At 41.1% G+C, this 23,422-nt stretch overlaps 1 protein-coding gene across 1 annotated transcript in view; it reads left to right on the top strand.

Annotated features, from left to right (window-relative positions):
* CDAN1 (codanin 1) overlaps positions 1 to 23,422 on the top strand; it is a 32,187-nt gene that overhangs the window by 6,114 nt on the left and 2,651 nt on the right. The window contains exons 4-26 of the mRNA XM_036384495.1: positions 1,647 to 1,840; positions 2,275 to 2,394; positions 3,273 to 3,351; positions 3,742 to 3,862; positions 4,881 to 4,990; positions 5,684 to 5,773; positions 6,828 to 6,903; positions 8,931 to 9,139; positions 9,776 to 9,890; positions 10,693 to 10,836; positions 11,455 to 11,621; positions 12,139 to 12,220; positions 12,902 to 12,991; positions 14,041 to 14,095; positions 15,237 to 15,370; positions 16,030 to 16,133; positions 17,590 to 17,739; positions 18,149 to 18,212; positions 18,705 to 18,783; positions 19,763 to 19,920; positions 20,859 to 20,966; positions 21,336 to 21,399; positions 22,527 to 22,729. Coding sequence (XP_036240388.1) covers positions 1,647 to 1,840; positions 2,275 to 2,394; positions 3,273 to 3,351; positions 3,742 to 3,862; positions 4,881 to 4,990; positions 5,684 to 5,773; positions 6,828 to 6,903; positions 8,931 to 9,139; positions 9,776 to 9,890; positions 10,693 to 10,836; positions 11,455 to 11,621; positions 12,139 to 12,220; positions 12,902 to 12,991; positions 14,041 to 14,095; positions 15,237 to 15,370; positions 16,030 to 16,133; positions 17,590 to 17,739; positions 18,149 to 18,212; positions 18,705 to 18,783; positions 19,763 to 19,920; positions 20,859 to 20,966; positions 21,336 to 21,399; positions 22,527 to 22,729 — 2,716 coding nt within the window. The remainder of the gene's footprint in view (positions 1 to 1,646; positions 1,841 to 2,274; positions 2,395 to 3,272; positions 3,352 to 3,741; positions 3,863 to 4,880; positions 4,991 to 5,683; positions 5,774 to 6,827; positions 6,904 to 8,930; positions 9,140 to 9,775; positions 9,891 to 10,692; positions 10,837 to 11,454; positions 11,622 to 12,138; positions 12,221 to 12,901; positions 12,992 to 14,040; positions 14,096 to 15,236; positions 15,371 to 16,029; positions 16,134 to 17,589; positions 17,740 to 18,148; positions 18,213 to 18,704; positions 18,784 to 19,762; positions 19,921 to 20,858; positions 20,967 to 21,335; positions 21,400 to 22,526; positions 22,730 to 23,422) is intronic.

Below are 23,422 nucleotides of genomic sequence, written 5' to 3'. Positions count from 1 at the left end.
ATACTTAGAAAAAACCAAACTGCAGTAGTTTGCACTGTTGTTTATTGTTTATAATTGCTGAGAGAACTGTTGCTGTTCTTTGTAGATTTTGTTCTTGGGGAAACTCCTCAGGACACATGGGTGTAATTCTTTTCCTGCTAAGTTTTGCAGTTCACTTCAGTGGGACCAGAACTGGCTGAAACATATCCAGTAGAGTCTAATGAATTACTGCTTGTACTGAACCTGCAGCAGAAATGCTCAGGATTCAAACCTGCCACTCTGCACTTAAGTCTAGCACCTATTCCAGCCTGAATTCTACCTGAAATGTCCCAGTAATGTGTATCAACTGAAGTCAGTGAAATAGCAGTATGTGGTTGGTTGGATCTTGCCCATGCAGTGATATTCTCATCTGACCCATCATACTTGAAAGCTGGGAGTTGCTGCTGTGTCCTCAGTTGTGGTGAAGTACAGAAGTAAGGCTGTCTCCAGCCAGCTAGATCCCTTTAAGCAGGGGCAAAAGGTGAATTTCATCCTGAGGTAGATGACAGCACTGGGCAGAAGTGAAGCACAGTCTAACTGCATTATTGGAAACTTGCCATAGGTAAGGTCACAAAGTACTTAATAGTGGGCTCATCCCTTGGGTGCCATCACAAAGTACTTAATGAATAATTTTCTTCAGTTCTATCTATTACTCAATCATTTTCTTCAGTTAGTTGATTATGTTCATTGCAAGGAAGCTGCTGGTAATCTTTCTACTTCCATTTTGGGACCAGTGTTCTTCATCACAGCAGTTCTGCTAGAAATAGGCCCATTGAAAAGGTTCTTTGTTGCAGGTGAAAATGTTTCTGACTTCCCAGAGCCCTTAAAGCGACTTAAATCTTTCACTTTTGATACAGTGTGGCAAGAGGTAGTGTGATGTTCCAAGCGGAAACTGTTCCCCTGGAATCTTTGACAATCATTTGATATTGCTGTTACTGCCTCGTGTCCTGTTTCTCAAGTGTGTTACGTATGCTACTCTGGTGTTGCATTTTGGATGACCTCTCTAGATATAGTTTTGTACAATGTCTGTGTATTTAACTAAGTGATCATTGTTGATTTAGAATCCAGCAGTCAAAGTAGTTTGTTCCTTCTGTTGTTTACCTTGCCAGTCTGGGATTTCATCAGCTGTTGCATTGCCTTTCCACTTATTGGTATTGGATCTTCTCAGAGTGTCATTACTTTACATCTATACCAAAGGATGGATGTGAGCCTTATTTTCATAGATGTTTTAAAATATCTACCTGTCAGAAACTGTACATGAAAGGAAGATTTTAGGACCTGGTCTCTAACAGATTCCCCGTCCTTAACAGGTAGCAGTTCAGATGAGAGAAGTAATAACATATGTTAGTTGGTTAATTTGGTCAAAGTGCTACACTATTTTAACAGAGTTGCAATTTGAATGGGATTCTTTGGTCTTTTGCTTGCTAACCCCAAGATCTATTCTCTGTTAGATAAAGATGACTTAAATTACTGTCATGCTAAAAGCTGCTTTAGACAGTGTAAATGAGATGGTTTAGTTATTGCAGGATTTCCTTCATGCTACACTGGAGAGAAAGACCTCTTCTGGCTGCATGGCTGCTCTGGATCATCCTCAGTCACATGGTTATGTTGCTGCTCTTGAATTTCAGATGCAAATTGCTGCACCAGGCATCTTCTCCTGCAGGGATATCTTTTGATCCTTGTACTCCAACTAAGCCTAGCTACACTCGCAGTGCCAGCCTTCCTGCTGAAAGCCATTTGGTGACCTGTGCAAATCCTGCTAAGGTTTCCTGCAAGAAACAGTTGGAGTGTCTGGCACAGCTCTATTCATCCTGTATAGCAGGTGAGGACACAGAAGATGTGAAACTGATCTTTCTTTGAGCTTTGAACTTACATGTGTGTTGTGAGAGGGAGATAGATGGGAAGTGGAAGCTGTGGGATAGTTATAGTGTACAAACAAATGACATCTGGAAAAAGAAAGTAAGCCAATACTGTTATTTAAATAAATGAATACTTGGCAAAAGTGTAGGGAAGGAGATGAGCCTGATGCAGTACTCTGAGCTGCAGTAGACTGAAGTTGTATGTCCCATATGAAACCAGACTGTTCCCTAACACATCTTTCCCGTGCTGATCTACACTTTATCACAGTGTCATGTTGTGGGGAGACAATTCTTTGCTGACTACCACAGAGCAGGAATCTACCTTTTTACCTTTGTGTATTAAAGCAGGCACAGTATTGAGTAATCCACCTTTAACATCTCAATTACTCTCTCCCAGAAAACCTGGTACCAAATATTTTTCTGGAACTGTTTTTCGTTCTGCAACTGTTGACATCTAAAGGCACTTCTACTGCAGAAGATGGGGATAGTGACCCTGAAATCGGCGAAAGAAATAGAGGTAAGCAGTAGTAACGAAGGGAAAGAATCTTGCTTCCATAGAATGAGAAAGTGTTGTAGAGTAGCTTGGACAGTTATTCTTAAATTACATAAAAATGCCTTATTACCACTGCGGGACTCACTCATCTGAGATGCTGACAAAAGTCATGCATGTATGGGAAGTGCTTCCACAGTATGATAGAGTGTGGTTGCTAGTTAGTTTGAATCTAGTTTTCTGCTATTGTGCGAGATTTGCTGTAGCTACTTCTATCACTGACTTTTAGAGGGAAGGACAGATGTGCTTGAGTTGCTTCTCCATTGATCCTACAACTCAAGTGTGCTGTTGACCTGCTATGCGTTTATTAAGCTTCAGGTTTGGATCTGAGTGCATAGGATCCAGCTGTCTTGTTGCATTTGGTTTTTGGCAAATTCAGCCTTAAGCTTGATGCAATTAGTACTTTGATCTGGATAGTACAACCAAAAGAGTGGCTTTAGGATAAGACCTACCACACCCTCCTCCACCCCACATGCCTCAATTTGATTGACCTTTGTTTTGCTACTCTTTGATTCTTAGGGCCTGAGATTAGGAACATGAAATCTTCAGCTATGGGAACACCATTTTCTGATTGTTTTTAGTTGTTCTACTTTTTTTGTCCTGTATCTCCTTATTGTTGTTCAGAACATTGAGAAAGAGTATTTTCTTTCCCATACAGCATTAAACACTTCAGTTGCCCTTAGTATAGGAAGGATAGGGAATGGGAACTTCTGAAAATTGAATAGGAGTCTGGGAGATTATTTTTGGATATGTCAGTTCATACGTTACTTAAAAGCTAATTGTTGGTCCTTTAATTTATAAATGGTAAAAGGTACTGTTGTCTCATGTTTCTTTTTTCCTCTCAGATGCGTCAGGGAGACAGCATTTTGAAAGTGTGCACAACTGTGTTTATTTTGCTGTTCAAGTCTTGGATTATCAATATGAGTGAGTTGAATTCTTTTTTCATCTGCTTGTGTCTGCAGTTGTGTGTGGGATTAAGCAAATGTGCTTGGGTTGTAGAACTTTACCAGTTAAAGGCACAGAGTTGTTAATTTTTCTTCAAAACATACAGCTTGACCTGAATTTGGATGGCTGTGGGTATCCTTGCACTGATGTGTCCACTGAACTTTGTTGTAATTGTGCAAGAACTGGAAAGTCGTGAGATGAGAATGATAACAAATACAGATACCAGTAGGATTTCCTGCTGGTACATGTCCTTTAGAACTCTTTTCTTGGCAGCATCATAAAATGTAAACATAAGCATTTCTTTAGAACTGCTCATGTGTTGTTTATGTCTGTCTGTCTCTCTGAGCTTTATCCCCATTATCTTGGCAGAATTATTTCCCATTTAGAAAAGGGGATGCTGAAGCTTTTGGCCGAAAATGAGCGGATTGCATCGTTTTCTCCCACCTTGCACAAGAGGCTCAGGCAGGCTTATGAAAGCAGCACAGCTAAGGTAAAATTTGGCAGACCCCAAGTGACATGGCTTCAAGCCTTTGTGTTGTTGTTCCTTTATTTGTAATGGCTTTGACGTTAAATCTCATTCTTTCTATTTCATCTTCTTGTGTTGTCTTTAGAAACTGCCTAAAAATACTTTTTTCCTTGTCAGTGGGTGGGTGAGTTGCTGGGTCCAGTGATTGTTGGCTGTGAATTGCTGCTGGCTAGCCTTATGTTGTGCTCCACGCCCTGACCTCAGCCAGAGACTTTGACAGGGTCAAATTTTGCTTTTGAAATTCTCACCTAATAAACATGAATCCCAGGAGAATGATTAGTTAGGTGCAATATCAGAAGGTAGTTTCAAAGATTTGGATTTCTTTGATACATATGGACTCTTTTTAGGCAAACAACATTTCACAGGAGACAATCTAGACTGGGAAAAATGGTTTCCTTGTGTAATCAACTGGGTTAGGGAACCAGTTTGGTTGGTAGGAATTGCATGGTAGAAATGTATTTTGTATCTCATTTCATCCATCTTTTAAAAATGGAAATTACTCTTATCAAAGAAAGGACAGTGTACTGAGATTGGGACTTGTCAGTAGCTGAGCTTTAGAGTTGTTAAAGTTGTAAATAAAGGTCTTGTTACTTGAAGAACAGTAAGGAGAAAGAGTAAGGTAACAGAAATTGCCAGCCAGGATCCTAGATTTTCTCAAGCCCTATATTGAAGGTATGTTTCAACTGTTTGTGGGTCTTTCCACACTCTATCAATACTGGTTGCAATCTGGTCAGCAGAGATTTAAGGGGACCAGATACTTTTTCTCTTAATGTCGAGTGATTCTGCCTCTGTAGTCTAATGTAGATTGTAGAAGTTGGTGTTAGCTAGTAGTTAGCAATTGGGAAGTAACGTGTAGTAACAGAAGTAACAACTCAGCTAGTGATACTTGTTTCCTAACCTGCCTCTTCCCTGCTTTTTTTCTTGGTCTCAGATTGTTTAGAGACTTCCATTAGCTTAATGACTGCCTTTATATTTTTAACAGGTGTCTCTCCTGCTGCCATGCTCTGTACAGTCTGTTTCTTTTCAGCCAGAAACTGATAATCGCTCTAACTTTCCCAGTGACAGAGCGTTTCACATATTTAAGAAACAAAGGTAAGTTTCTTCTACTGTTCCTGAATGCTCAAGGGTATAACCTTTGCATGATTGTGACTAAAAGATATTAAGAATGTCTCATGTATGCTACATGCTGTAGAAAAAAATATTGAATTTTTTGCTCTAATTAAATGAAAAAAAGTCTTTGTCCATATTGACTGCAGGAACTAAATGGTTAATGTTTAGAGAAGAACAGCCTAATTCTTCAGGAGTTATTGAGACTTCTGATAATGCCAGTACAGTGTGTCACCCTACTGGATTGCTTCTGCATATATATCTGGTATGCTTTTATTCTTCCTGCTGCCTCCCTCCATGCTTGCAGCGACAGGGTGAGGGCAGAATGACAAGTTGTCTTGGTCCTTTTCTTTTTCTCATAGGTATTACTTCATGTGGCTTATTCTTTGCTGCCTCTCAGTCTTCACTATGTCTGTCTGGTAATGGCTGTTTTGGTCATTCCATCATAGATTGGGCATAACAAGCTTAAGCACTTGCTGTCAAAGACATGGAAAATGGAAACTCACTGAAGTACTGCTAACATTTATGAGTTTTTCAAAGGTATCTGAATGATTGGAGGCTGGAGTTACTTAATCTGAGGTAGATTCTTGCTGGGAAGCTTTGGAACAATTAATGCTCTGTTGTTGCTTCAAATTTTGAAGAGTGGGAATTCATCCCCTTAAATATCTTGGTTCACAGGGATATATTTTATGAACTTCTGCGTGAATGGGAGGATAACAATGAGAAAACTGGCTGGGACTTTGAAAGAGTTCTGGGCAACAAGATCAGGTAGGAGTCTTAAGCAACTTCAGCTAGCTCTTTAATGTAGCTGAATTGCTGGTGAATCATGCTGCACTTGGCATCCTTAGTTCCATGTCCTGCCTGATCTACTGCACTACTCTGCAGGGTGCTGTGTGCTGCTTGGAGGAAGCTGCCCATGTACACTTGCTTCTGAATTGAAAAGCATCAACATTTACCTTAAAGAAACAAGCCATAAGTGACAGAGGCCTAATTTGTTCAATCCTGATGTTGATCTTTCCCTTTCATAATCACAAAAAGAGCTACTCTCAAAACCAGTGTATTGTCTGAACATTGTTATTATATACACTTGGGTGTGCATGTCATGTTTTCCATGTCAGGCTCCTCTAAGTGAGGAGAAGTGTTTTATGTGTTCAGAAGCTGTTCACTCTTCTAATTATTTCAGGGGGTCTAGTGCATTGACTCTGAAAACAAGACAACTGTGTGTCTTTCTGTGGAAAGCAGACTGTTTTATTCATTTATTGCTTTATCAAAATACAGTATATATAAATAAACTGTTATAGCATTGAAAGCAGTTGCCTTGTGGGTTTCTGTGTTAATCTCAACCACCAGCCTACTTAAGTAACGTGTATGTAGGTGGCATTTCACCACAAGAGCAAAACAAGGCTGAGGCTTAAACTGAGAAATTTTGGGGCATCAGAATTAGCACTATTGCCGTTTCCTTAATTCATATATGTGAAATCTCAACTTACTGTTCTGGGCAGGGAAGAGTGGGAGCTGAATGAGTTTATTCTTTTTTCTAAATAACAACCTTATTGAAGAAAAGGAAGAGATTCTTTTTATCTCTAGAGCTGTGTTTGCTCTGCAGGTGCTCAGGGAGAATTTTTGTTTCCATGTCAGCAGCAGGTGTGGGGCTCAGTGCCTGGGAAACTGGGTTATAAAAATATTGCTTTTTTTCAATGACCTTTGGAGATTGCTTTCTTAAAAGTAGGGTTTTTTATGCTTTTGGTATAGTTTGAGGTTAGAACGCTGTTTTTTGTACCACAAAGTCCCAGTCATAATTTGATCATGTTTTCCTTCACAGGGCCATGATGGCTCACCTATCTGCAACCTGCAACCACAGCCATTTTGCCAGACTCTTTCAGAAACAGCTTATCCAGGTAAATTCCTTGTTTAATGACTGTATACATCAAAGTGGATTTGATCCTTCCTTGGCCTGAGAAAAAAAAGCCATGTCTTGTGAACTTCTTTGAGATTTTCCTATTGAAACTTTTTTGGGGAGAGACAACTTTTCAGGATGGGAATTTCTTTCCTTCTTCAGAAATAATCAGTGATAAATTACCAATGAAGTCTCTTTAAATGAGGAATAAGGCACACTGAGAACATGATGAGTTGTAAGCATTCATTCTTCATGGTTAATTACTTTGTCCTTCTAATTTTAGTAGAGTTATAGTTTCTGGAAATTTTAGGGATGTGTTTTGGCATTTGTCAAGTGCAGAGGTTCCCAGTTATGTTTGTTAGCAGTATGAGTGCAAAAAATCTGTGTAACAGTCAACAGGCCGGTTTTTGGTACAGTATTGCTGTTGTAACTGGGCGGGGGGGGGGGGTTGGCCAATTTCAAGCATCATCTGACTTCATTGTAAGTAGATAAATGAAGAAGATTTGCTGTATTGTCTGTAGACGTGTGGCTTATTGCTGGGCTCCTTTTGGAGAGCGAAACAGCCAGAGAGCCTCACCTTGACTGTTAGCTCACACACATTGCCAGGAAGTTGCAAGCTGTTGGAATGTTGTAAATTCCTTTAGTGTCAAGTCTGAGTTTGCATCAGTGACCTATCTGATTGTATGTGGGTGTGTTCATGGAAATTGTGGGAAAGAGGTAAGATTTAACCTTGTTGCATGAGTAGGGTTTAATTAGTCATAGGTGCTGTATTTCTCCTTTGTATCTGTGCCTTCTTAATGAAGACTGCAAGATTTCACAAGGGTAGCCAAAAATCTAAATGGATCTGTTGTCTTCAATGGATCCAATGGGTCTGTCTGGAAAGTGGTTTGCAGGCTCTTGTGTGGATTATGATGCTCTTGCAGAAATGAACCGAGACTGAGGACTTGTGTCAAGGCCTGATAATTTAAAGGTAGAGAAGTGTAGCAAGATGTTCCCTTGGGGAGGTGCCCTCAGAACATGGGCTCTGTTTGGAATAAATGGACCTAGTACTTGCTCACTTGATAGACATTCTTAAATGTTGCTTCCTTTTATTATGTTCTCTCTCATTAAAACTATCACGACTTAGATGTGGGGATATGCAGTCAACTTAGATGTAGGGATATGCAGTCAACTTTTCCCATTGTTTGGTATTTGCTAGGTCTGCTAGGTTTGCTAGTCTGAAATGCTGTGTCCAGTCTTGGGCTCACCGGCACAAGGAAAGAAAGATACAGACTTACTAGAGCAAGTCCAACTGAGGGCTTTGTAAATGATTAAGGCACCAAGCTTTTTTTGTATGAGAAAAAATGCTGAGACCTGGGAATATTCAGCCTGGAGAAGAGAAGGCTCCAGGTTGCCTTAGTGCTGTTATAAATACCTGCTGGGAGGGAATGAAGAAGAGAGAGTGAAATTTTTCTCAGTAGTATTCACTGACAGGTCAGGAGGTGACCTTGACTGAACAAGAGGGTTGGATTAGATGATCCAAGAGACCCCTTCTTAACAGTTCTGCAGTTCTGTAATTTTTTGAGTCTTGAATTGTATCTGTGTGTTTGAGGCAGTGGGGCATTAATTTTTAAATGTTATTTAACTCTGTGGAAGTTCAGGAAAACCTGCTCTGGGAACATGTAGTGCAGCATCATGGGCCTTGGAGACTGAGCTAAAGATCCTACTAAGGGTGGTTCATGAAGATTGTGAGAGTGATAGGCATTCTCTCCACATATCCACGTGTAGTCTGCTAGGTATGCCCTAGTTAGATGTGTAAGATTGGAATGCCATCTCACAAGACCTCTAGGCTGTGTATGGCCAAGGTGGGTAGCATGTTTTGGCATGGGGAAGAGTTGTTCTGTATCTTCCTGGGCAACAGGAAAGACCATGCGTGGATTACTCCAAAAGCAGTCTTGTGAGGAAAGGATAAAATGCTGGGTGAGAGATGGAGTGAAATGATGCCTTGTTACAAATATTCCACCTTACTATTCTTTCTGTCTCCTAAAGATGTGCAAAGGTCCTATCGGCGGTGGTGCAAGCTGGGGAGACACCCCAGACCAGGATGTCCTTAATATGCTGGGCTCTGATAATCTGAGCCGTCTGAAGAGGCTGCAGGAGAGATTCATTGTTTCTCAGAGCATCAGAGGGCCTTGTCCACCCCCTTCATTCCCAGGGTGCCAACAATTCTTCAGGGACTTCATCCTCAGTGCTGGAAGGTGAGTGGCCTGGGCTTGCTGTTCCCTCTGAAATGTGTGGGCAGTGGAAGCACCAGCATGTGTCTCTTGCAGCAGGGAGTTATCCAGAAAGTTTGGGACTAGATGATATGGTAATAATTTTTCTTCTATAAACCCACAGTATTTTTTTGGAGCTGTCAGCATTTCCCAGTGCCAAGGCATGCAGTGCTACCTAGCAAGGACACTGGACTGGACAAATGCTTCTTGTGTGATAGTGCATGAAGCTAAAGGTGTACAGAACAAAGCCAGGTTAATTGTTTTGTTTAATAAGTTTTTCACAATTCACAGCACGGGGGAATTATAATTTATGTGAGATTTTAATCTTAAATTCAGTTATTTTATAGATTCCTCCTTTGGCAGATTGATTTTATTATCCTTATGCTGAGACTTGTTACATAGCATCTCTGAAAAAGTACAAAAAAAAGAGTGGAAATGAAGGTGGTCAGCCAGTCCTAAGTCTTCTCTCTTGCTTTCTTGTCTATCATTGTGTTATGTTGTATGTCTGCTGATTGCTGATTGTTACAACTCACAAGACAAGCTCAAAATTCTGCAGTGTGTTAGTTGAGGTTTTACTGCTGTTTTCAGCTCAGTCTGACTCATCATCATCTTTTGCTGAAGTTACCAGTTCAATCAGCACCTGATGGATAGTCTGTGCCTGAAGATACTTGAACTGAATGGTCTTACTCTGGTGGAGCACGAGCACAGTGATGGGGAAGCAGATATAGAGGAACAGGTAGGTTTGCTTTGTGCAAACACATCTGTCAGGAATTTCTCTGAGCTGTTCCAGTAGTCAAACAATTACTGGCTTGATTATGAATTGCTTGGAGCTTCCACCACAGTTTTTACAGGACAAGAGCTTTGTCGTTTGTTTTTGTCATAACTCTGCAATTTGCTTATTTGTCTGAACCCCTTACCTGCATGCTTCAGGGTGCTTCATAGAATTGTCATAAGTGCAAATAGTGTGAAAGTGAAAGCCTCCTCTTTAGGTTGTTATAACCTGTGTTAGATCAATGAAATAACCACATCCAGTTGTGGCATGCCATTGCAATAAGTTCCTTGTTACTTTTCCATATAGAAAGATTTTAGTTACACTGAATTTGTAGATATACCTGTTAATAGGTGTACAGGTGTTTCTTCACTCAGGTCTGCATATCAGAGGTGTCACAGCTTATAGTCTTTTAGCAAAGTAGCAGCCAAAGGTTGATGGAGACTTGCAGAGTAGTAGTGCTATAAAGGAGGCAATGTGAGATCAGCTCTGCCTCTCATTGACTCCAAAGTTCTTAATGCAAAGATACGATTGAGCAGCTGCTTGTTTTAGAAAGCTCTTGAATAATTCCCTCTTGTGAAGAGGTGAAGCAATAGAGACAGAAGCAATTTAAAATACTTGATAAATATGTATTTTGGAAACTTACCTTTATTAAAAGCAGAGATGAAGCCACATGGACCTTTTAGATGAAGGGACTGGAGGTTTAGCATAGACATTTGCTTTGCCAGTGTGGGCTAGCATAGCTTCAGCTCACTTTTCTTCATTTTAGGATGAAAAGAAGCGTTTCAGCGTGGCCCTGTTGAGTCTCCGACTCCTCGCCAAGTTCCTGGGGTTCCTTGTTTTCCTGCCCTATCGCACTGTGGAGCAGCCAACCAGAGACCTGCAAGATTCCGCGCTGGCACTGAGAAACCAAGTGAGGAAGAGCACTGCCTTTTGCTGGACAGGCACTTCTTCTAGCTCAGGGCGCATTGTGGGTAGTCATGCTCTTTCAAAGCGAGCCAGTGTTCCTGGGATGATGTTGTGTGGTCCTGTGTCCCTGCTGCATATTCTGGGGTTGGGAACAAAGGAAAAAAGAATTTGTGTAATCTCGAAAAGAGGGATGCAATGCACCAGTGGTAAGGTAGTCAGTCTTCTGTTATTTCTGCTAATCTGGGTCTTTCATACCAAAACTTTCACGTAGCTAAGACAACTTGTATTGATAGTGTAAAATCCAGCTACCAGGACTGGTTGTGTTAGTTTTGCACCCATCTCCCAGCAGTGTGCCACCGAACGGAAGCAATAGACCTTGACTCCATTTTGTACATAGTCAGGCTTTTAGCCTCGCTTTTGAAATTTCCAGTGGGACCTTTGGTTGCAGTCACAGTTTGGTTTTTACCTCTGGTCATGTGCAAAGAAGTGTTTTCATTAGCCAGAAGTCACCAGTACAGAAGATGAAATCCTAGAAAGAAAAGTCAAGATATAGACAAAAGTTTTTCTATAAGTAGCAGAAGATAACTTCAAGCTGCTGGTTTAACTTCTCTTGTCCTTTAAGACCCTGCCTGTACTGGATATATTAAAGCTTCTGAGACAATCTATTCGGGATCAACGTTCTATCCTCACTATTCCTTGGATTGTGGAGTACCTTTCCCTTGTGGATCATGTTGCTCCTTTCCTTGATTATTACAGGAAAGTGTTTAGTCTCTTGCTGCAGGTATACAGGTAAGAGCTTGGGAAAATATATCTGTAAAGAACTTTTCAGTGAATGTTTGATTTTTCTTTTTTTTTTTTTTTTGTGGTGCATACTTTTTATCTTACATAAAGCTTCAAAGAAAACTCAGCCTAAACTTGGGGATTAATACTTGATTCAATTTGTGGTTTTTATTAACAAAATCTTTAAATCCCACTTGATCACTCTACATCTGCAGCTGTGATTGACCTTCAAGCTGCAGCTTGAATTTTGACCTTAAACCTACAAGGTTTCCAATGCCCAAATAATTTTCTAGTTTTCTTTCCTATATACATGAGGAAAATTTGAAGCACATTCTAGAGAATGGCTTGTCTAGTGTAAACTTAGGATGATATGCAGGTACATACAAAAAAGGCAGACATGCAAGGAATGTGTTCATGGTATATAGATAGTGTAATTGGTAAGTGAATGGTTTGGGAATGTTTTCCTTAATGAAAATTCGGCTGCTGACAACTGACACTCTGTCTTGCTACTTCTGCTGTATGGCAGGTTAATGGTCCTTTCTGAAGATAAGGAGATGAGTTTCCTGAACAAGCTGCTGATCCTTGCAGTTCTGGGTTGGCTTTTTCAGGTAGAGTCTCCTCTGTGCATGTAACTCTTCTCTGAAGAAAAAGCAGGGCACAGAACTCAATACAAAATAATACTGACATGAATTAAAACAATTCAATACAGTAGTTTGTTGTTTTATCATGGGTTTTTTACCCTGTTGTGGGGTTTAAAGAATAAGTGTATTTTAGTGGAGAATTATTTTCCTTTAGTGGAATTGTGTGAAGCAACAATTTTTTTTCCAATAGGAATTGTAATTGCATCTGAAATACATTCTGTATTTACTAATCTGCAACCTTGCAAGAAAATTGACAGCTGATTGCTGTTAGACCTGGAAGCTCTTGTCACAAAGACGGTGTGCTAGCTGTCAGCCTTGAATTACTGAGGAATTTATTGGATAGAGGGATGGTGTATGATGAACTTGTAAAATTCTTTTGTGCCTCCAGTTGGAAGCAAGGTAATTACTTAGCAGGAACCAGTTGGAAATGTGGAAGATGCTGTATGGGGAGGATAAGAAAGGTGGCTTTTGTTACTGTGAATAGAATAAGTATTTTATGGAAAGTTCTCCTCAGGGCAAGAGGATTTTTAGTGCTAGGGGTCATTTTTTGTGGGTGGCAGGTTGGTGAGATTTTACTGTCCTCTTATCAGAAATGGTGAAAGTTACTGTCTGCATTTTGGGTTGCAGCTGCTGGGTTTTCTGTTTCAGGTTCCATCAGTTCCTGAAGAATTGTTTTTTACTGCTGACGACAGGCAGGAGAGATTTGTGATGGACGCTGTGACATCTGCTCAGGCTCTGGTGAGTTAGTGCAACAGCGTGTCTTCTGAATCAGTGAGGGAAGATGGACCTACCACTTCCTCAGGAGCTGTAAGATTTGATCAGGAACTTGCCTTCAGGGCAGCTGCACTGAGCATATGAAGACCAATGGATGTGGTTCCCAGCTTGGCCAAGTGCCTCAATTGCATCTGTGTTATGGGTTGTGAACTCTGTGTTGCAGCTCTGGGTTTTCTGTCAGGCAGGAGCCATCTCACCTGCTGCAATAATTTGCAGAACAGGTGCCAAGTTATGCTGGAGGATCAGATGCTGTTTTCCTGCAAGCTGAGCTGACAAAACTGTAGCTCTTCCCAGAAATAAGCAAAAGTAATGGTGAACAGAAATAGAATGATGGGACTGTAGAGCAAGGTTGCTGTTTGTGAGATCACCTGTTTTCCAGTGTCATGATAAAGGGTGACTGAACTGAAAATGGTATGAGCAAGCAGGAAAGGAGGTGAGGGTAGGGAATGTGTGATGTTTCACATAGTTCCTAGACATGCAAGAGGATATATAGTATTCCATGGAAAAGTGGTGTGGATGCTAAGATACATTTCCTTGGTGGATGGGATCTGAAATTCCTGTTCCTCCCGTGGCCCTGCATGTGCTTTGTTAATACTGAAGTGACATTTCTCCCTGGCATGGTGTTCCATGGGTGAAGGCACTTGTGGAGGTGTAATGCATAGCAGATGTGCCTCATTTATTTTCCTCTATGGAAAGGTTTCTCCCTTATCAGTAGAGGCAGTGGCAGCAGTCCTGGTTCCCTTCTTTAATGCAGCTTTCAGCTGGGCTTTGATAGTGATCAGGGGCAAAGGCTGAGCTACTCTAATAAATGAAGAGCAGCTCATTCTGTGTTACAGGGACTGAACACTTGGGCTGCAAAGTTCATTATTTTATTGTGTGTTTGGAATCCAGCTATTGTTTTCATGGAAGGGTAGCCCTGAAACCTGCCTGTGACTGCATTTATGGGATTTCTGACTTGAAGACTGTTTATTTTGTGCTGTATCCTTTCAGCATTTCCTTCATTTTCTCACCAGGACTTTGTACCCTTGGTGGATCAGCAGTTACTTTATACCTGCTGTCCCTATCTTGGTGAGTATTTTACTTATTTTACTTATTTTGCTTATTTTTACTATATACATAAACATACTTATTATATATATATATACTATATATATTATATTATATATATATAAAATATATATATTATATATACATATATATACTTATTTTTTTATATACATAAAATATATTAGTATGTATTTACTTTCTTTTAGTCAGTCGTTTATATTTGTTGTTTGGTACTGAGTCCTTGAATCACCTTTCTTACTGCTCTTCACAACGTAAGGTCCCAGTTGTATATGTGAGAACCTTGATAAGAAGCTGTATTGCAGAAGCTCCTGCAGCTGTGGATAGTATCTGCTAAAGCTGAGGGAGGGAGGGAGGTTCTTTAGTCAGGATAGTTGATCCACAGAGCCTGAATCCAGAGGGACAGGGGAAGCCACCCCTCACAAGCTGTAAGGAAGCATTACAACAACACAGCTTTTCTATCCTAGGTATAGGAAGAGGTGTTTGTGCTGCAAGAAATGTCTTGATCCTTGAGCACTATCTGCTGCCAGGCAGAGGGGAAAAATCCTTTTGTGCCCTGGTGTTTTGTCAGTTTGTTTGAGATAGCTTTTTCATGGGATCTGTCTGCCAATGGTAAAATTCCTCTCTATAGGCAATAGAGTCCCAGATGGGGAGATGGTGCTCTTCTTCCTGAGGCTTAGTAGGAAAACTGTATGTTAAACCTGTCTCACAAACTATATGTTAAACTTGTCTCACAAAATCTTCTAGGGGCGAATAAGTTGTCCAGGTTTTCCCCCAGGATTTGCTCCTGTCTCTTGGAATTTTGTTTAACTGCTCCTCTTGTTGTCCTTGTAGACTTTACAGTTCTTGCTTGCCACGCTAAAAAGGAACGCACAAAAATAACTGTTCCCTCATCCTTCTGAACAAGTCCCATCTGCTAGGGGGCTTTTCAGAAGCTTCCTCTTCAGAGCCTTGCTGTGCCCTGCCAGTTATATGTGTGGGATGCCCCCTCTGCTTCAATGAAGCTTCTGCTTTTGCAGAAGCTGAGAGAATCTGCTCTGGGAACAGGACTGGAGAAGTGAAAGTCTCTTTCTTGAGTTTTGGAGTTAGTTTTTTTTCCCTTCTTATGGGGTTGATGATTGCTTTTGCATGTGTTCCTGTACAGGTGAACTGCGTAAACTACTTGCCTCTTTTGTGGCTGGTAGTGGAGGGAAGAATGGTGGTTTTATGAGGAAAATCACTCCCACAGCTGCAGAGTCCTTAGCACCCAAGGCTTCTGTCACACAGCGGAAGCTGCAGGTAATGAGATTAGGGAGTCACAAGGGGGAAAGGGCCAGGAGAAATTTGCTTGTGTGAGTGCGGGGTTATACAGTGGTCTCTTAATGCCAGGCAACATTGTGTTTAACAGTGAGGTATCTTCACTCCCTGTTTTTCTGTTACAGTCATGTGGCTGGGGTATGGTGTGGGTGCTGAGATCCAGATAACGTCAGTAAACATTCTTGCAGTTGAAACAACTAGTCTTATTTATCTGCTTCCCTCTTCTTTAACATAAAATGTTGGTATGTTTCTCATACTTTGTTTTGGTTAGAGGGTAGCCATGCTTTCCACTGAAAGAAGGACATGTGTAGGAGCCTAGAGGATTATCAGCCTCTAATTAAAAGGGCTTGTTCTTCCCAAAACAAGCTCTGTGTGGTGGCTCACTACTAGTAGACACTGTCAGAGCTCTCCCATTCCCCTTTACAGGTCTTTTGTAGCTTCAGAAACCCTGATAATAAGCTTTATGTGATTAGAAGGGAATAGGGAGTACTATTCTGGGATGATGAATGCTACAGTAGCAGAAAGTTCTAGTGGAGGCAAACTGTCTTTAGTAGATCTCCAGAAGGTTGTTCTGTCCATTCCTGTGCTGGTGAGAGGAGGGTGGAGTGCTGTAATAAATTGTAGTGCTTTCTCTTGAACAGGTAGATTTGGAACAGGCTTTCTTCCACAACCAGCCTCCTTCCCTACGGAGGACAGTGGAATTTGTGGCAGAGAGGGTGGGATCCAACTGTGTGAAGCACATCAAGTAAGTGCTGGTCACCTGTTCTGTGACTTAAGAAGTAACTTTACATTATAATTAAACAAAGAGTTGATCCTTTAAACTTGTGTGTATGGGGGAAAGAAGCTTCCCTGGGGGTGTGCTGTGTAGCAGACCACCAAGGCTGTGCAGGACTGACCAGCAACATCTGCTGTTGTAGAGGGGAATTTGTGAAGGAATGTAGAGAGGACGGGGATATATCTGTGGGACGCTTTGTATGTGAATGCAGTGCAGCATTGAGACTTTTTAGCCTCTTCAGAGCATTCTTGCTAATGATAGGAAAATCTCATATCAGAAATGACCTCTGGAGGTCACTTGATCCAAACTCCTGCTCAAAGCAGGCCCAGCTTTCAAGTTAGGTCAGGTTTATTGGCACCTTTTCCAGTTGGAAAAGTTTCCATCTCTAAAGGATGAGGATTCAGCCACCTCTTTCTACCATGTTCCAATGCTCAATTTTCCCAGGCTTTGTGAATAATGTTTCCTGTATCCTGTCATAATATCTATCCATTGTTCCAGCTTGTGGATATTCCTGTCAATCTTTAGCAGTGCTCTTCCTGGAAGTCTTGGTCTGTCTTCTGTAAATTTCCTTCTCCCTTCAGCTATTTCTTGTCTCCAGGCTAGGTGAAACTGACTCCTCCTTGTAGGTATGGGCTCTAGCATCCCAGCTATTTTAATAATTTTTTTCTTTTCTCCTGCAGTTACTCAAATTCTCAATGGCTTTCTTGTCCTGAGATCCCAAAGGTGACACAATACTCCAGCTGCAGCTTCACAGTGATGAGGGAAGCAGTAACTTCCCTTGACTTGCTGGCTGCACTATTGCTATTGTCAACCCAGTATAAGGTTGGCTTTCTTTGGACACTCCTAACTCCCTTCCCTTGTTGTGGGAACCCCAGGTCCTTTCTGCAGAGCTGCTCTGTAGCCAGTAGACCCCAGCCTGTACAGATGCACAGTCAGCCCCATTTCTCCCTCTTTTCACAGCCCTCCTGTGTGGTGGCCCTACCCTCCAGCTCATGAGCTTGCTCAGTTTGCACTGATCTGTTGTCAAGCTTGCTGAAGGCATTAAATGTTATCAGCCCCAAGGAATGGTGGTTGCAGTGGGCTGCTGCTGACATCTTTGAACTTCTGAGCACTATCAATTGAGCGTACAAGGGTAATGCTGCCAGAAAGGAGACCTGTAACCAAAAAAGTTTTTGGTAAAACCTAAAGGCTTTTGACTCTTGAATCTTAGTACTGTTTTGGTGTCTTCATTGCTGTTGTCTTCCATACAAACAAAACAAGGAGATGATATAGATGATACAGCATGATTGATTTGTTTTTAGCAGAGTGACTTATTGCATATGAGATGGGTATGCCCCTAACCTGGGGAGAAGAGATGGGTGCACTTAGTGTGCACTGTTTCTTGTATTGATTTCAATCTGCCTGATTGTTCTTTGTTTTGTTGCAGGGCAACACTGGTAGCAGAGCTAGTTCAAAGGGCTGAAGCCATGTTGCAAGATAAAGTGAAGGATGAGGATGTTAATAATGACAAACTGCTTGAAGAGGTGTGCACTCATCTGTATGAGGAAGGGGCCCAGGCACTCATCAAAGGCAGAGAGTAAGGAGGAAAAGTTATTTAAACATGTTATATTTAAACATAAACATCCTATCTCTTCTTACTGCAGAATCTATAAGCCTAATTTAGCTTGACCTCATGCTCAGGTTCTGGTAATTATAAACCCTTTGCTCTTCTTATGGTGAGTGTCTGCTGTGCTCCAGCCAGTTAATACTGTGTTTGTAGAAAGGAATAAAGGTGCTGTGTGTCCTTCTGCTCCAAACAGACATCCGCTGCAGCTGTTGTATTTCTCCTCTTTGGAAAATTGATATTGCAGCTTAGTTGCTTGTAATTACCCTTTCCTTGTCTTGTTCTTTTAGTCTGATTTATTGCATTGCTACTTAATAAACCTCTGAGTGTTGTCCAAGAACCTAGACTAACCCCGTGGCACACTTTCTTCCTTTTCTTGTAGATTTTGCAAAACAAAAGGTCCTGAGGCAGTAAGAGTGTTGTTGCCAGAAGAGACATCTGCAGCAGTATGTATTTTCCCTAAAACTCATTAAAAGCCTTGACCTTAAGTCTGGATCATTACCATTTTTCCATTGCTACTTCACTTATCCCTTAATAGATCAGGTAAAGAAAATCTATTGATGCCCTCATGGGAGGACTGAGTTATAGCTAAGAAGAGTCACTTCTACTGGGCTGCCTTGCATATTGTGGGTAAAGTGATACTCCAGCTCAGAGCTGACTAATGAGGCTAGAATGTTATAGAAATTGCATTTATTTTGCAATGATAATGCATTTGTTTTAGCATCAACTTCTTGTAGAAGTTGATGAGGCTTTCGGAAAATCAAAATGGCTCAGTTGTATTGCTCAAACCAGCTGTTTCCATAGAGGTGGTGGTGTTCAGTTTAATTGTTGCATGCCAAAATTAAGCTTTTTCCTCTAGACTTCCTTCTGAATTTTCACTGACTGCAGTGCTGTGGCTGATAGTAAATCTGCAATGATTTGTTATCCTCCCTGTAAAGGTTTTAAGTAGTGCAGAAAACATTGCGGTGGAGCTGGCTACCGAGAGAGCCTGTGGCTGGCTCTCTGCCAACATTGCAGGTGAGTGCTTTTACCTTGAGCTGGAGCTTCTAACCTGTGCATTGTGCTCTTTTTTTCGGAGATCAAGGGACAGACAGTGTTATAAAGTACTTGGTCCTATTCATTTTTTAGGTTTTTTTTTTAGTGGAAAGTATGCAGTTGCTCTGTTCCTCCTTGTTTAGGAAGAATAGAAATTATTTCTAGCTCTAAGAACCTTCTTTGGGGATCTTTTGGGCTTGGCCCATGGTAGTCATTTTTAGTTATGGAGTCTTGTAGGATGATGAGAGTAAATGCTGTGGAAATGCTTCTGGAAATGTCATCTAGGCTGAAGTTGTCTTAGCACTTCCAATGTGTACAGACAACTGCTCTCTCAAACCATCTTATGGTCACATCTACAGAGTGCTTCTGAAATCTCCTGTAAAACAAACACTTCTTGGACTGGGTGCATTTTCTGCAGGCTGAAGGCAAATGTAGTCTTTTTATTCTGTAATACTGCACTGGCAACTCTTCAGAATCTCTGAAAACCCATTTTTTCAAGAGGTTGGGCCAAAAGCCTAGGGAGGAATGTCCAAGTACCATTTGCAGCCACAGGAGTTTAGTGTTTTGGATGCTGATCAAAATGTATTTTGGTAGAAGACATATGGTTTTTATGGGCACAGTGGTTGAACTAGCATGATCACACTGAATCAGCTTTCTACTTTGGCATTGCCTTCTGTCTTAGCTACTGTGTTTGTTAAACCCATGGAAATATTTTTATGGGAAGTGAGATGAGTTGCCAGTTGTACCTGGTAGTGATGGGTGGCTGTCTTCTACAGCTGTGGATTAGTACATCCTCTCCAGATTTGCCTCTGCACATTAAATATAGTAGGAGGTCAGAGAGAGTGGGTTGAAAATGTACACTGTGGCCCTTGGAATGAAAGGCTAAGAGTGTTTGGAAATGATTCTCTGCTTCAGTGGAGACAAAAACTGAAGCAGACAGGATTTGTTCTGTTCTCTATAGCACTCATCAAAAGGGAAGTGAAGGCAACCTTCAACAGAATGCTGAAAGTCCCAGGATTTCCATTGCCAGGCGAGGATGCTCTTGAGTTGAGAAGGGACTGTCCTCCAGGCTGTCAGCACTGTGCTCCATTTCCCTCCCAGATCATCAATGAGATTAAGGTACATGGTATTCACTTCCTGGCTTGCCTTTCTGTTGTTCACATTGGTGCTTTTGTGGTTTGTTTTTGTTGCTGTTTTGTGGGGTTTTCTTTGATTGTTTGGTGGTTTTTTTAAGAGAATGTTCTGGTTCTGAGAAGGTGGCTGTGGGGAGTGCTTGGGAAGCATCATAAAAAGTTCTCAGGTTTTTTCCAACCCCTGCTTGCTGTGTCTAGATCAGAGTTCCCTGCTAGGAGTGCTGTCTCAAATACAGGATTTCTGGTAGCATGGCAGTGTGGCCTTTTTGATATGAGTAGGATGGAACCACAGTGCAGACCCCATGGTATTGTGTGCAATTTCACAATCATTTAACATATGCACCCCATAAGGAAAAGAATTCTGAACTCCTCTCCTTTTACTGTTGCGTGTTCTGACTGTATTTTTTGCAGCTGTTTGTCTGCTTGACAGACAAGTAATGCTGGTTATCACTGTCATTGCTTTCCCAGCAGTTGTGTGAAAATGAGTTCACATCCTTTAATGCTTTCTTGTGCTAAAAAAAGGAAGGTAATTTGTATGAGGAAACCTCTGGGTTGGCACTGCAGCTTCCCTGACAATGTAAGAGGGGTCTGGATTTCTGTAGCACTTCTACCCTGCACTGTTTGCTGTGCTGTGAAATTTATTTAGAGCTTTCAGTGCTAGTACTTTTAAGAAATATGAATTTGTTGCCAGCATTGAGTTTTACTTCGTAACATTAGTGAGAACTGTGCTAGAAAATGAGATCTTGGTAAGGCTGTGGAAAATCAGCTTTACTCTGTCTTATGAAATGTATCTATACTAATTTAGGTTCTGGTTTTAATGAGGACCCAAGAACTGTTTATGAACTGCTCTGTCACAGGTCTAAGGATCTGTTTGTGGAAGAGCAGGATACTAATGTGTGTGTTACTGTTGTCTTTCTCATCAAGGATGTTCTCTGTGTTGCTGTGGGCCCACGGGAGGAGGGTGAAGTGGTTGACTGCGTGTGGCTGGAGTGCTTGCTGGGAAGGTTGAGTCAGACACTTCGATGCAGAAAGGTAAAAGATGTAAAAAAGCAGCATAAACTCCCTTTGAATCACTTTGGGCTGTCTTGATACCTGTAAAAATTTAATTTCTTTGCCTCATAGTTGAGTTCAGTTGAGAGGTTTTTATTTGAGCTCAAATGTGGCAATGTTGCACTGCATTTTTTTAGACTGTGTAGATCTGCTTGTTACTTCAGTTTGTGAATCCCCTTTTCATATATGACCATTTTGTCTTTCAGTCTTTAGTGGCCTCCTCATTACAGCTCTGTGCTTCTTGATGTAAATTGCCTGCTCTTCTTGGATATTTTTTATCCCTTGTGAAGCCCTGTTTTGTCCAGTCAGCTTTATGGGGAAAAAAAGATAACTTTTTTTTGTGTTTTCCAGTTCGTATGTCCCACATCGGAACAGCAGCTGGCCAAGTGCACGGTTGAGTTGGCATCTTTGCTGGGTAAGTTATGATAAGCTATTTCAGACTGAAATCTGTTATTAGAGTTCGCTTAGATCCTTGAGGTCAGAGATATAAGTGTTAAGAGCTCATGGATATTTAATTCTCTTTAGTGCCACTGAGTCTGAAGATTTTTTTCTGTAAGTTTGGGTGGTTACTCTTATTCCCATTTACAATCTGCATAACAGAGTTGTTCAGTGACTAACCATCCCTGTGATCTGTTTCACATCTGTTGTTTTTTATTTATTGACACCTTCAGTTAAATATGGGATATGTTTTCCAGTATTTCTGCCTCTGAAAAATTGTGGTAGAGTTTGGGCTTTTTTCACTAAAAGTAAGGGCCTTTTCCATTAAATTATGTTTTTATGACTTTTTTTAGGGAAGGAATGGAAGTATTTTTTTTTTTTTTTGTATTATGACTCCTGTGAACATTTTCAGTCTGTTTTTTTCTCTTGCTCTGATGTGTAAACACAGTTTTTCTCTGAGCAGGAGCTTGTGATCTCAACACAGGTGTGTTCTTCATGGGCAGCCTTCTAATTTTGTGGGTTTAGAATCATCTTTAGAAGTTTTATACATAATTTGTCTTCCAGAAGGCAGTTCACATCCGAATATTGTGAAATTTATTCTGGGAGCAGCAGTGTCAACCTGTCCCATTCCATTAGACTGTACCAAGGAAGAACTGGTATCTTCCTTCTGTTTATGTTCATTTGCAATTAAACACTGTTCAGTTTTGCTTTCACTTGTGTGAAGTCATGTAACTCTGCCTATAGTCTAAACTATGGACAACTGTTCAGTCTGTCTATAGACTTAAATGTTTAACTGTGCTACTCTTCTCTCCTTTGCAGTAACACTTAGGTTCTCTTTGACTAAATATTAGGCTGACTTTCAGGACTTGGGGCTATATTCCAACCAATTGGTGTTCTTTGTCTGAGGAATAGAAATCTCTTCCTATGTCATTCTGTCTGTATAGTTTCAAAGGTCATAATTTTGAAATATTGAGCTAATATTTCCAAACTCCATTCCTCTTAGGTTCACTGGTTTCTTCTCCCTAATTGTGCTGCTGAACCAAGATGATGACTAGAAAAGGAAATAATGCAGCTATAGGAGTTCATTTTTCCTCCTCCTCTTAGTTTCAGATCGTGTTCCTCTGAGTCTTGGGATCAAATCCCCAGAGAAGAGCCCTGAGAGGCTGCCTGTAAAGAACAATCCCACCTATGGCCTCCTAAAGCTGCTGTTCGCCATCTGGAAGGAGGACTTTGGGACATCTGTGCCTGTGCAGCTGATCTTCAGCAAGAAGAACATGGGTTATCTTGCAGAAGCCAAGCAGCGGGAGGTAAAGCTCATTCTGATGTGTGGGGCAGGCTGGGATTGGTGTAGGAATTGTGCCAGCCCACAGTGCTCACTGGGGCTTGTGTGACTGAGGCAGCAGGGTTTGGGCAGTGGATCGGCCTTGTTTCTGTGGGGCAGTGAAAGAGAGGGATGTGTACAGCTTGTCAGGGGTTGGTGCCTGCCTTGGGGGGCTCTCAGGAAGGCACAGTTTTGGTTAGGAGCCAATGGCAAAATGGCCCATTTGGCCTGGGATATTGCAAGGGCTGGACATGTGACTGTCATTGGTTGCATCACTGTGCCTTTTATCAGCTTGCATTTCTGCATGTGTGTTGGTGTTACAAGCACCCCAACAAAAACTGAAAATCACCCTATTTAATTGCAGGCTAAACCCAGCTTATTTCAGGAATTAAATAATTTTTCACACTGTTCTTGATCAGGCAGGAATTAAATTCTTGGTGTGTTTATAGATGGAGAATTTATAATACCATATACTTATTTTATGGTAGAAGAAAATCAATGTATGAACTGAAGGAATTGTGTTCATTCATTCTGGACATTACTCTTGCCCTCATTGTCACACACAGATAGATAACGTGCTTGCTCCTTTTTCCCATGTTCTGATGCAAAAAGAAAAGTGTGAATTATACATGGATAAAGAAACAAGCACACAATCCATTTCTTTTTGAGTTGTTGGTAT

The sequence above is a fragment of the Molothrus ater genome, chromosome 6 (assembly GCF_012460135.2).
Source record: "Molothrus ater isolate BHLD 08-10-18 breed brown headed cowbird chromosome 6, BPBGC_Mater_1.1, whole genome shotgun sequence".
In the NCBI taxonomy this organism is placed as follows: domain Eukaryota; kingdom Metazoa; phylum Chordata; class Aves; order Passeriformes; family Icteridae; genus Molothrus; species Molothrus ater.
This window is presented reverse-complemented; position numbering and strand designations above follow the sequence as displayed.